Genomic DNA, 14153 nt, shown 5'->3' on the forward strand with positions numbered 1-14153 from the left:
TTTTTAAATAAAATATCTTAAAAATGTTACAAAAATTATTTGTATCTATTCAATCATGACTACCAAAATATAATGATTTATTGTAGTTTTGGTCATTGGTGAGTAGTGACTATAAATTTGGCTAAACATATCTAGAGTTTTTTATACTATATCATTTTTATTTAAAAAGTTTTTGTACTATTTTTTTATTTTTCAAGTCTTTGAACTCACATAATTTTTAATTTTTAAGTTTTTTTTTAGTTTTTTTCAGTACCTCTACTTACAATTTTTTTATTCCTCCAGTCCCTCAAAAGGATACGAAAATCCGAATTTTACCAAATACAGGGATCTGAAAAATAAAAAAAATAGTACAAGGCTTTATAAACAAAAATAATATAGCATAAATTGCAAAATTCGAAAACTACCAAAAGCTTGCAAGTTTCTTTCTCCTCACGCACACTAACCAGCACATACATGCATTTTGATCGTCTTCTTCATTCTTCATCACTCACCATAAACAAAATTTCATAAGCTGTTTATAAAAATGGCGACGCAAAGCTGTTTACTATGGCAACCAAAGGAAGAAAAACTCAAAAATATATGCTATTTACTGGAACAGCAAACTTCGCCTACTTCAAATAAGTCTCGCATTTGTCAACAGCTTCGACATTATACTCAATTTCATGATTTCAACAACTATCTCGCTTTCATTTTTGCTCGCGCTCAGGTATTCTCTCTCTCATTTCTTAAAGCATCTAATATTTTGTTAATTTATTTGAATTTTTCTTTTTAAGTTCGCACAAAAACATGTTAAGTTATCGCTTAATGAATTAGCCGTGTGATTGTTTGATAATTAATCTGCAATGTTATTCTAAATGTGTTCGTCAATATATAGCTATATTTGCACACGCACAAAATTAGTCACTATGTGTATACAGTATATATGAACTCTGCTCGATTTTTTTTATAGAAATTATGATTATCAATTTATGAATTATTTGTATTGATTTTCTAAACATTTGTAGGACAAATCGGTTGAAATTAGACAAGCTGCTGGTCTATTACTCAAAAATAATCTAAGAAGTTCATTCAAATGCATGGATCTTGCAGCCTGCCAGCAGTGTATAAAATCTGAGATGTTACATTGTTTAGGAGCAGTGGATAAGCGTATCAGGGCTACAGCTGGAACAATTATCAGTGTTATAATTCAACAAATAAAATTTGACGGTTGGCCTGAACTGTTGCAAGCTCTTATGCAACGCTTAGATAGCAATGATCTTGACCATATGGAAGGTGCAACGGATACCTTATCAAAGGTCTAACTTACCTCCCTTGATAGTCCTTAGCTTAAATGAAAACCATAACATCTTTTTAATCATTTTTGTGCTCTAATGTTTTTTGGAACTTAGATATGTGAAGATATTCCTAAACAACTTGATTCCGATGTACTTGGATCAGCTGACCGCCCCCTAGATCTAGTATTGCCTAGATTATTGCAGGTGACTTAAAGCTGGTTATTCATTTGCTCGTCTATTCAATCTTTGTGATGTGCTCATTATCTATTTTTTATATCTGAAATCAGCTTCTCCAGTCACCAGAGGCCTCCCTACGAAAGCTTTCTCTACAGTCGATAAATCAATTTATAATGTTGATGCCCACGGTAACACTTCAATACTCTTTCTTGCTGGTATTGAGACATTGTTGCATATTTTGGTGAGCAGTTTCTGTGTTTTCTTTTGCTTGTTTAGGCTCTTTATCAGTCTATGGATAAGTACCTTCGCGGCTTATTTTACCTTGCTCATGACCCTGTTGCGGAGGTTTGAAAACTGGTGAGTAACTTCTTCTTGGTGCAATGCACATTACGTTGTATGCATCGGAAAAAAATTGATAATCAAATTGAAACTTTTTTGAATATTTTCCTATTCTTTCATTCCTATTGACATATGTAACTTGTAGAAACCTGATTTTTCATGAGTTTAGAGTTTAGTCTACTGATGCTTTAGCGTTTATCTTTTCCTTATGTATCTTTTAGACTTTAAATCCAATCTAAATTTCCTTTTAGAATTGCAATTTGAGTTTGATTTAATAATCCATTTGGGAGAAATTATTATGCCTGCAATCTTTGACACTGGAGGGATGCAATTTACCTTGACTTACTCGTTTATATATCTTTCTCTCACTAATTTGTTTACAGGTTTGTTTGGCATTTGTTCTACTGATTGATGTCAATCCTTCTCTAGTGGAGGTGCTCTTCATGCTCTGTTTCATAACCTGTTATGCTCATTTATGTTAATCTGTTTCTCTTGGAGGTGCTCTTCATGCTGTTATTCGTATTAGCTTAACATTTTATTTCTATTCCAACCTAATTTTATAGCTGTTACCTCATTTACATTATGAGGTGCAAATTATTTTCATCTGGAAAATTAAAATTCAGTTATAGCCTTACAGTAGTACGCTTCACAGTCATTTTCATCTGCTTAATTGAAAACTAATCGGTTAAATAAGTCTCATATTGTTTTTACAGGATTATGTCTTTTCTTATCTGTAATTTTATTCTGCGGTTTCTTTCTTGTCATATGTGCTATCATGTATCAGCCACATATGAGGAATATTGTTGAATTTATGTTGCAAGCAAGCCAGGATAAAGATAAAGATGTTGCTCTTGAAGCTTGTGGATTCTGGTATCCTTAATCACACCACTCTTTTATTGATGGTATCACAGATAGACTAGAAGTTGACATATTTTCCATATGTTTGAAGGAGATTAGTATTGTTGAGAGTACTGGATGATGATTGGCTACTTAATTTATCTTAGTTTATCCTGAATCCTGATAAAGCTTTCAGCTTTTATGTGAAGTTCAAGCTTTAAGATGTTCATCATTTCGTGTTAGCGAAGTTAGGATTTCAAGTTTTGATCATCCTTTGCTTGTCTTTCTGCATCCTCTTTTATTCTGAGCTTAATTAGTTCATTAATGAGATTGACGTGTTGAAACAATATAGAGAAGATAAAACACCTTTATTATGTTCTATTTGGGGGAAATTATATTTTCACAGTCCCATTAAATTTAAACATAATGTAGCGCTTTGGGATTATGTTAATGTGCCCAGATCTCTTTATTCGGCACATCATAATTCTTCTCTCTCATATGTTATTTTTGGTAAATTCCAAGGAATGGATATTTCCTGCTTTTTATGCTTGAGCAACTGTAGAAGATTTTACTCAGAAAATTGGTGCTAACTTTATCATTAACAAATGTAATCACATTATCCTAGTAAAAGTGTATCCTTGAACATGTTTTATCTGGCTTTCAGGTTAGCATATGGCGAAGTTCAGTTAAATCCTGAACTTTTAAGAGAGTTCTTGTGCCTTCTAATTCCTGTATAGCTTCATGGTCTTATGTTGAATATTAGACCATTTATTTTGACTGTACCTTTTCTAATGCTTTGGCGTTTGGCCTCTTATTTTTAGGTTTTACTATCAAATATGATTTATGCCGACGATGATGAGTCTCTTATTGATGCTGAGGTGAAATCTTACTGGTTCTCTTGGTATTTTTAGAACTGGTCGAGACATCATAATGTTCACCTTCCTTCTCTTGATTCAGGAGGATGACACTCTTCCAGATAGGGATCAGGTTACCAGATTTCGTTGTACTTTGGTTAATGTGTTATCTTACTTTCTACACTGGTCAGAGTTTATGCTCATTTCACTTCTTTTTTTTTGCATTGTTCTTTACTGCAGAATATAAGACTGCATTTCCAATCATCTAGGTTTCATAGGTCAGATGACATGAAGGATGATGTATGATTTCCATCAAACCTTGTAATATTGACATATTGCTCAATTATCTTTTGAAAGACATTTTATTGATTGTCCCTATTTTTTATTGTATGATATAACAATCTAGTGATCTGATTTTGTGCTGTTGACCACATATTGCTTTTAGTTTTTATGAAGTCATGATTTATTACAAGACATATCAATTGTTTATTGAACTTCAGCAATTTTGATAGGACAATGACGACTTCAATATTTGGAACTTAAGGAAATGCAGTGCAGATGGCCTCAATATCATCTCAAATATCTATGGGGGTGACATTCTTCCAATATTAATTCCAATAGTTGAGGTAATATTACCAATTGACAAATGCAAATACAGTGTTCAGTTTTCCTGTATGATTTAAGAGTGTGGATTATAGATTCAGGTGGCCAGGTATTGAGAGTGGGTCAAATGACCTCTTAAGCATTTTGCTTGCTTTTCTTCATACTGTTGTGTACCACTAATTCAATGTGTAGCTCGTAACCTGGAAAAAAATAAAGGAGAAGGAAGGAAGAAAAATAAATGGAAACCTCACAAGCTTTCTTATGTTTAATATTGCCCTCAATTGTGTAACTAATAAATTAGCTTAATTTTCTTATGAAGGCTGTCCTGGGAACTGTTATCCCTTGATTATACATAAAAGTTAGTTTGATGGATATCTCTCTCTATTTTGCATGCTGTTAATATTGGTCAAGGATGTGTCCATTGCCACGTATTATTGAGCGTGCAGTATACAATGGTTGACCAAACTCATTCCAAATCCATTACCTCTATGTTCTGTACCAGGCCAAGCTATCTTCCTCTGATGATGAAACCTGGAAGGAAAGGGAAGCAGCAGTACTGGCACTTGGTGCTATAGCTGAGGGTTGTATTGGAGGCCTTTACCATCATTTGCCTGAGGTAACTACAAATTATACTCTGCAGACCCTTTAGTGCTATGCAAATATATCCTCCTTTATCATCGCATGCATCTCTAATTGTAAAGATTAAGCCTTAATCTAATTTTAGTGACATTTTTTTTACCTTCTAAAATTTAATGTTTCAGTTTTCTAAGTTTTAACATGGTTGACTGCTCATAATGCAAAACATTGAGGCCAATTGTTAGAACATATAAGATTTAGCAGAGTTCTGCTTTCTTCATTTCTTTCAGGGTTACAAGTTGATGGATTGTGTTTTGACATGATTTTGCCATCTCCTTTTTTCTGTCACTATCATTATTAACTACCATATTTAGTCTTGTTTCTGTAATTAATATAGCTTCTCCTTGCTTGCAGATTGTAGCATGTCTCATCTCTATGTTAGATGATAAATTTCCTCTTGTTAGGAGTATGGCCTGTTGGCCACTTTCTCGCTTTAACAAATTTATCATTCAGGTATAAATTAATTAAATTGCACACGACTGGCTTGAAAAAAGTCAGCTTTAGCAAATTTATAATTCAGGTATAAAGAAATTTATTTTCATGGTACTGGCTTAAAATTAAATTGTTTGTTATTGATCTCATTGTACAATGCTTTCTTTGTTGGATGATGCTTTGAGGTAATTCTTTCTTTGTTTGGATGAGGCTTTGAAGATTTTTCAGTAATGAATAATATATTCTTTCCATGGTATTGACAACCAAAAGGGCAAAGAACAGTTCAACAATGTACTTATGGGTCTTTTATGGAGGATGTTAGATGGTAATAAGCGGGTGCAGGAGGCTGCTTGTTTTGCATTTGCTACACTGGGGGAGGTTTCTCCTGTGATCACTGTGTAATGTCACCAAGAGTCCTTTGTGTAAATCTCAAACTCAATTGTTCATGTTTGACCGCAGGAAGCTGCTAAAGAGTTGGACTTGGCACCATACTCGGAAGTTATTATTCAGCACCTTATGTATGCCGTTGGAGCATATCAGGTTTTATTATGTCATAATTTTATGTATTTTCCTCAATTTCATGGACTCCAATCAATGAAACGTCATTGTAATGACTCAAAATCTTTAATCGCTGGATTGAACCGTTACATATTGAATCGAGCTGTTGAACTGAAACCAGGGCTCTCTAGATCATCATTTTCAAATGTACTATTGGAAGTGATGTGCTATTTATATTATGTACTTGCTTTTTTAAATACTATTTTGTATCCAGGGAAGAAATCTTCAGATTGCATATGGTGCTATCAGTACTTTAGCAGGTGCTGTTGGCGTAAAACTCAATCAGGTAATGGTATTTGATTTGTGTTCATATCCTTTCAGTTTCCTTACATGGTTTGATCTAGATAACCACAAAGAGAATAATGTGGAGCGCTTATATGCTTCTGGGTCTTTTAATACCGTCAAAATGTCACTGCAACATTTTTCGTGATATTTGCAGCCCAAGAATCTTGACATTCTGATGCATCCATTATTTGCAAAGTGATTGGATCTCTCGATTCAGATAAAGAACTTGTTCCAATGTTTGATTGCTTGACATCTATTGTGAAGGTATATTGCATTTAGGCTTTTAAATGCTGTACTGCATGTGCTGCACTGTTATGTCTAGGCAGATTAATACTTAATTGACAATATTTTGTTCATTGCATCAGTGTTAATCAGTGTGATCTATACATCACGCTGATGGTTTTCCCTCTTCCAATGGATAGGATTTTGTCTTCCACATAATCTATAAAAATCTAGGCTAATCACCTCAAAAACTACCGGCCTTTCATTTTTTTTTTCAATAACACCCTGACCTTGCAATTTCGTCAATTGCACCCTATTTCGTATTTTTACGTTTCAATAGCACCCTAAATTAAAAAAAATAGATGATTTCATGATTATAAGGATTAAATTTTATAAAATAACCAAATCTAAGGGTCATTTTATACTATTTTCTACTTGGCTAAATTTTAACAAGTCCTTTAACTTAAAATATGTTCAAATAAACCATCTTCTCCACTAATTCAAAATAAAGAAAAAAAAATATCTTCCCCGACATCTTTTCCGCTCGACCCGCTGCCGCTTCCGAATCCGCCACCACCCACCGCCGCTTCTGGGACCAGCAGCTGGCCTCCTTCCGGCCATGGAAGACCAGCAGACAAGCTGCTGCTGGTCTTCCTTTGGGGAAGACCAGCTCGTCTTCCCCAAAGGAAGGTCTTCAATGGAAGACGCGCAGCTCGTCTTCCATGGAAGACCGGTGACAGAGAGTGGCGTTTGAACGGAGGTGGTGACGGAGAGCGGCGGCGTTCGAATGGGTTTATTTATTTTTTGTTATTAATTAATTTATTTTTTGTTATAGAGAAGAGGGTTTGTATGTATAATATAAAACATCATATTTAGAGTTTTTTAAAAATATGAAGGATTTATTTTGAATTTTATCCAAATGAAAAGAGTTCAATTTAATACTTTAGGTGCTATTGAAACGTAAAAATACGAAATAGGGTGCAATTGACGAAATTAAAAGGTCGGGTTGTTATCGAAAAAAAAATGAAAGGTCGGTAGTTTTTGAGGTGATTAGCCAAAAATCTACTATTGGCTAAAGGAAAAAAAAAACGGATCATCTTTGGTTTTTTCTTCTTGTTTTAGTTATATGCTTTAACATTTCAGGCAGTCGGAATTGGGTTTTCTCACTTTGCTGAGCCAGTGTTTGAGAGGTGCATGAATACTATCCATTTCCAACGATTTGCAAAGGTCTGTGTGTCCTTTCATCCTTCCCTGTTTTTGAGAATCCACAAAAGGATATTAAATGTGCTTAGGTTGCCTATTTTTTCTTAGCAATGGATGTTGGATTATATTGCCTTAGGCTTCTGCAATTGACAAAACTTTATTTCAACTTATCATTCATTTTGGAAACTTTTGGAGCAGTAACTAATATGAGAAAAGCAACAATTTGGTCATAACCTTGAAATGTAGTTTTCTGATAAAACTATTAACTCTCACTTTACTAATTTCAGGCTTATCCCTCATCTACTAGAGCTCAGTACGACAAGGAGTTCATTCTCTGCTCTTTAACTCAGGGCTTGTAGAGGGCCTTGGTAATGGGATTAAAAAAATGGTATTTACTTGCACCTGTCTCCTAGTCTGTGTGTCATAATTTGTCCTAGTTTTAGTCACCTACTATTTTTTTATTGACCCAGAAGACTGAACATTATTAGTTGCCGCTTTCTGCTGATTTTAATGAAATTTTTTCTACATCATAGTTCTTTTGGAGATGTTACTTTAGATATAAATCTTCACTCCTTTCCACATATCTTGATATTTCTCTTGTAGGTTTCACAAAGCAATTTGAAGGATGTACTTCCAGAGTTCTGTGGTGATGATGCTCCTGATGTCCGACAAAGGGCTCTTGCACTTCTGGGAAACCTTGCAAAAGTGAGTGCGTGTTGTGTGCTCTTCTTTGTACCAATAATTAGTTATTCTATTTGACTCTAGATTTGCACGAAAATTGTAACAGAATCTATACTTCCTTGATCAGTTTTGTCCATTTTGTCTGTGGCTCTCTACATCCAACCTTCTTAACGTTGCATCTAAGCAGCTCGTAAAGGTAACTCATCAGCCCTACAACTTAATTTACGCTTGTGAGATTAATTGCCAGTTGCCTTAATTCCGATACAAAATGGTGCCACAGAGTATTACCGAACTGAAGAAATCCATTTTGGTGGCAAACAATGCATGCTGGGTGCCACGGGACACTACTGAACTGAAGGAATCCATGTGGGTGGCAAACAATGCATGCTGGGCAATTGGTGAAATAGCACCGAAGGTTGGGTCTCTTTTTTCACATTAAACTTCTGCCAAAATCAACTAAACTAGTTCGGATGCAAGCTAGCTTGCAGCATGCCAGCATGTATTAGGACGCAAGAAAAAGATGGACTTGGACCTCACGCAGAAGCTCAATAATCACTGTGACGTACAAACAGTTGTCTTATTTTGTTCATTGACTGCAGATGATAGAAGAAATGCCACCAGTTTTGACCTCTGTCATCTCATGCCTAAGTCTAATCCTTTGCCATCCAAAGGTTCGTTGTTTTCTCTGAGCAAACTAACAATGTAGCGTTCATCAGTTTCAAGCTTCTTTTCACAATTCACACTCAGTTCATCTCAGCAGAGTCTGAATAGCTCACTGGTGCTCAATAGTACAATCACTCTTGGGAAACTTGCTTTGGTCTGTCCGGAGATCGTGTCACCGCATATGGAGCAATTTATGCAACCATGGTGTACTTCTTTATCCATGTAAGACGAGCGATTTTTTTCTTCTCCGGTGGTGAGATTATGATTAGCAGTTTTGACCATCCTGCAGAATACTGAAGTGTTTCAGTTTCTTTTCTATTTGTTCATGTACAAATGAATCTCTGGCAGGACTCGTGATGGTGTTCAGAAGGAAGAAGCTTTCCGTGGTCTATGTGCAATTATATACAAGTTCTTTCATAGTTTCTGTTATCTAATATTATAACAACGATTCACGAATGCAGTCTCTTAATGATATATAATATATTCATATTTATGCAGGTTAGCTTAAATCCAACTGAGGCATTGAATTCAATCGTATACATCTGTAGAGCTATTGCAAGTTGGGATGTAATAACACAAATTTCCATACTACTGAATTATGATGCACTACTTTGTCTATGTGATTAATCTACATTCATTCTTTTATCAGTATGAGGTAATGTCTTCCGGTCTACGTAGGGAAGTTTCTCGAATGCTGCATGCATCTAAACAGGTCTCTCTCTCTCCCTCTCACAATAGCAACTCATTAATGCTTAGAATGGTGTTAACTTTAGCTTATGAAACAATTGAATTATAACATCAGCACTTCAATTTCCTTCAGGCTCCTGGTTATTACAGAACTACTCTAACCAAACTTGCACCAATATTTTAACAGATGCCGAACGATGGATCATGGGAGCAGTGCATGTCAGCACTGGAGCCTCTAGTTAAGGAAAAGTTGTCAAAATACCAAGTATAACATTGTTCACCAAAGCCTTGATGAATCTGCATCCGTCTCGGTATAACTCTTTGACCCAAAATTTTGCTTTGACAAACAGAATTCGCGTTTTCACTGAAAAATCTCGCTAAATGAAAAACCATACTGGGAGTAATGAAGGTACAAATGGAAGCAAATAAGAATAGGAAATCTGCAATTTTTTAAGCATCTCACAAGGGTGTGCCAAATCAAATCAGATAATATGTAAAATTGACTCCGTTAACATCGAATCAAGTTCAACTCAATATATAATATTTTTATCCATTAAAATTACATATTTATAAATTAATTCTTAAAAATTTAATGGAGTCAGAGTTAGAATTTCAATTATTACTATATCAAGTTCAAGCATGAATTTCTAAAGTAAAATTAGACCAAGCTCGATTTCGAACATTACAGTTTAAAGTCGAACGGAATTCGAACTTTACAGTATTTCAATTCGACTAGATTGAACACTATCGCAGCTTCAAAAGTGCTAATGACCGATCAAATTTACATATAAAAAACAATGGATCAACGGCCACCGCCGCCGCCAGGTTCCTTCTCAATCTGCTGTCTCTGCTGCTCAACAAGTTTGTCAATAGCCGACTCCACCGCATCTCTCCCACCAATAATCAACCGAGTCACAACCTCTGGATCCTTCTCATATCGTGCCTCCTCAAACTCTTTCCTCGCGTTCTCTCTCAGTACCTCCTTCCATAGCACACCTCGCGAATCAGGCCACGTGAAGAATCGTGTTGCCCGCAATATGTCTCTGTAAAGATGCAGTGCCTCTCTCCGAGTACTGGTCAATCTCCTCCGATTCAACAGCTCTTCTTCTTCGTCGTCCAGCGATTTCTCTTTCTTCACCACGTGTCTGTCGATTAATTCCTCTACTGTGTCTGGACCTTCGTGTAGGAACCGCCGATTTGAGATGACATTGCTCCGATTAGTAAGATTCATAGAAAACGATATATTTCGACATTTCAGCAACTTTGTGTTCATTGTGTTCGGCGTTTGCCTGCAGACTTGTTGGGCAAATTTAGTTAATTTACAAATTTTATCATTTAGCCCACCTTTTATTTCAAACTTAGGCTAATACGGCGTCGTATTGAGTGCTTTCAAAATTTTATTTGATTCCCTTCTTTTCCTTGCTTAGTTCTCCTCCCACTCCTGCAAGAAGAGAAAATTGCAGGTGTAGCCGTCAATGGCTTTAATCAAATCGAAGCTGCGCGTACCCTACTCGTCGTCTCTCTTTAATTTTTCGCTTAAACCCTTTTCTTCTACTACTTCAGATGAGCTAAACGACGTCGAATCAACAACTCCACTCGCCGCTTTATCTCCCGAGGAAACCACGCTAGTCGACAAAATTCATTCTCTACTAAAAGACCATCACCGGAGCAACCCAAACCCAAGCCTAAACCCGACTCCACCGGATCCTGACTTCACCTCTCCGTCTCTCTCCCTCGACTTCTCCCAAATCTCCACCCTCCACGTCGCCTCCATCTCCTCCTCCCTCGTCCGCCACGTCATCAAGAAATGCGCCAGTGTTCGTCACGGCATCCCTCACCTCCAAGCTCTAGCCTTCTTCAACTGGGCCACGCGTCAAGACGGGTTTATACAGTCACCTGAACCCTACAACGAGATGGTGGATCTTGCCGGTAAGGTTAAACAATTCGATTTGGCGTGGCATGTTATTGATTTAATGAGAGCTAGAAATGTTGAAATTACTATTATGACCTTTTCCATTCTCATTCGCCGTTACATTCGCGCCGGATTGACTGCTGAGGCTCAACTTGCTTTTAGCCGGATGGAGGATTATAACTGTAAGCCTGATAAGATTGCATTTTCAATTCTGATTAGTTACCTGTGCAGAAAAAGAAAAGCTAGTGAAGCTGAGAATTTCTTTAATAGTTTGAAGCATAAATTTGAGCCTGATGTCATTATATACACAAACTTAATTAGAGGATGGGGTCGGGCCGGAAAGATAGAGGAAGCCGAAAGGGTATTTAGCGAAATGAAAATGGCTGGTGTTTCGCCTAATGTTTATACGTATAGCATAGTTATCGATTCTTTGTGTAGATGCGGCCAAATTACTCGTGCTCATGATGTTTTCGCAGAGATGATTGATGTTGGATGTCAACCAAATTCTGTTACTTTTAATAATCTTATGAGAATTCATGTGAAAGCCGGTAGGACTGAAAAGGTTTTGCAAATTTATAATCAAATGAAAAAACTTGGGTGTGCTCCCGATGCTATTACGTATAATTTTCTTATCGAGACTCATTGTAAGGATAAGAATCTTGATGATGCTATGAAGGTGCTTAATTCTATGGTTAGGAGAGGGTGTAATCCAAATCCTTCTACGTTTAATACTTTATTTGGGTGTATCGCGAAGTTAGGAGATGTCAATGGTGCTCATAGGTTATATAGTAAGATGGATGAGTTGAAATGCAAGGGTAATACCGTGACTTACAATATTATGATGCGATTGTTTGCTGAATCTAAATCGACAGATATGGTTCTTAAGATGAAAAGGGAAATGGATGAGAATGATGTTGAGCTTAATGTGAATTCATACCAGGTATTGATTTCAATGTTTTGTCGAATGGGGCATTGGAAAAATGCCTATAAATTATTTAGAGAGATGATTGAGGAGAAGTGCTTGAAACCAAGTTCGCAAGTTTACGAGATGGTTTTAGAGCAGCTGAGGAAGGCAGGTCAGTTAAAGAAGCATGAAGAATTGGCAGGGAAGATGGTCGACAGGGGATTTGTTGCTCGCCCTCTATAGTCGAATAATTGGTTCTTATATCTTCACTTCTTCTCAGGAATTCATGTTTTTTAGATGCCGGACGCTAGAATTTATTCATACATTTTGACATTTAAGTTTCAAGCATTTCTTTATGGAAACTGTGCGATTTCAGCTAAATTATGTAATCTTCGTCACTTTATGTATGTGTATTTCTTGCTGATATATGTATACTTATTTGGAGATGATCTGGGTAGTAATCTTTGATATTGAACAACACTTTTCTTGAACAGATTCTTATTCAATGAGAAGTGTGTAGTAGTTGAGTTTAGAAAAAGATTACTCCATTTATATGTTAATTTAGTGTTATGAATTCTTATTTTTGAAAGATTAGTGTCAACCTTTTCAAAATGTATCATTGTACTTCTGTACTTATTTTTCTATCATTGCACTCTATTAATATGACCAAAAATAAATTTTAAGTTTATCATTATAGTCTGTCATTTTGATTATATATAGAGAAATATATTATTTCCACAATCTATAACTATTTTTGTTGGCTAAAATGACAATCAAATTAACCAAAATGAGATCTATTTTAGCATATTAGTGATTGTAAAACTGCTAAAAGCGTTTATTTGATAATTTTTTTATTTTTAAGTTAAAATACTAAGTTAAAAAGGTAAAATTCAGAAACTGAAAAGTGTGTGGCAATTTTCTTCCATCCATGCTACTCTATCATTTCTTCAGCTCTTTGCAGTCTGAACTGCATAGGGTTGGCCGTGTGGTGCACATGAATTTGTTAGCCAATTTTTTAAAGCAAATCAGTCACATGGACAGAAGATGACACATTAACACTAAATTCAATGTCAATTAGCTTCTTCACATCTGTTTTGAAAAAACAAACACAGTTTCTTCACTACAAACTACATATTTTTGTACAAAATCTTACTTACATAAAACTCATCACCCACAACACCCACAACTCAAAAACAACCAATAAAAAGGCAACTACCATTCATACGACAAAAACTAATGGTGGCAGTGTTTTGCAGGGGTTTTATGGACAAACCTGCCTATGGGGTGTTGCTGAGTTAGATGAATTTGCAAAATATTATTGCCACTAAAAACATTTGAGCACTTAGAATGTGGGCAAACCTTGGTAAACTTCTTGTGACAATTGTGATTGTGAAAGTGAAAGCCGTTAACGTGAACGAACGGCCGTCGTGGAGACATTCAAATTCCTCATTTCCATGCAGTTTCTTTACATGCGCCTTCACCTTTTTACCGTCGCGAAACATGTTTTGACAGAACCGACACCTTTTCTTGAAACCTTTGTGAAACTCCTTGTTGTGTGCAAGAAAATCATCAAGTTGCGCAAATTCTTCGCGATCATGAACGCAATAAAATGTGATTTGATCTTCTGTGTTTTGCTTCTCTTCTGATGAAAATAGCAACTTAAGTCCCAAATCATCCTCCATCTATCTACAACTTAGAATATATTCAAAGAAGAAAATGAATAAGATGGTCTTCTTATAGCAATTAGATAGATGTGACATGAAAGGTCACGTTATTGATATCCGGTTATAATAACAGCAGTTATTACACTGCAGTTACCGAAGCACCCACTCAATACATTAACCCTATCCAGTTTTTAACTCGCCACTATTTACCAATCAGAATTT

General features: G+C 35.9%; 2 protein-coding genes and 1 pseudogene across 2 annotated transcripts; 2 read left to right on the forward strand and 1 right to left on the reverse strand.

The window, feature by feature from the left end:
- The first annotated feature begins 400 nt into the window (after positions 1-400).
- Positions 401-9908, forward strand: LOC126683426 (transportin-1-like; annotated as a pseudogene).
- Positions 9909-10055: 147 nt separating this feature from the next.
- Positions 10056-10724, reverse strand: LOC126683438 (uncharacterized). Its single transcript, XM_050379336.2, has one exon. It carries the CDS (start codon positions 10722-10724, stop codon positions 10254-10256), a length of 471 nt encoding a protein of 156 aa, XP_050235293.1. The 3' UTR covers positions 10056-10253.
- Positions 10725-10786: 62 nt separating this feature from the next.
- LOC126683431 (pentatricopeptide repeat-containing protein At1g20300, mitochondrial) lies at positions 10787-12713 on the forward strand. The gene has a single exon (XM_050379323.2). It carries the CDS (start codon positions 10927-10929, stop codon positions 12508-12510), a length of 1584 nt encoding a protein of 527 aa, XP_050235280.1. The 5' UTR covers positions 10787-10926; the 3' UTR covers positions 12511-12713.
- Positions 12714-14153: the final 1440 nt, after the last annotated feature.

Source organism: Mercurialis annua, linkage group LG1-X, assembly GCF_937616625.2.
Source record: "Mercurialis annua linkage group LG1-X, ddMerAnnu1.2, whole genome shotgun sequence".
NCBI classification, from domain to species: Eukaryota; Viridiplantae; Streptophyta; class Magnoliopsida; order Malpighiales; family Euphorbiaceae; genus Mercurialis; species Mercurialis annua.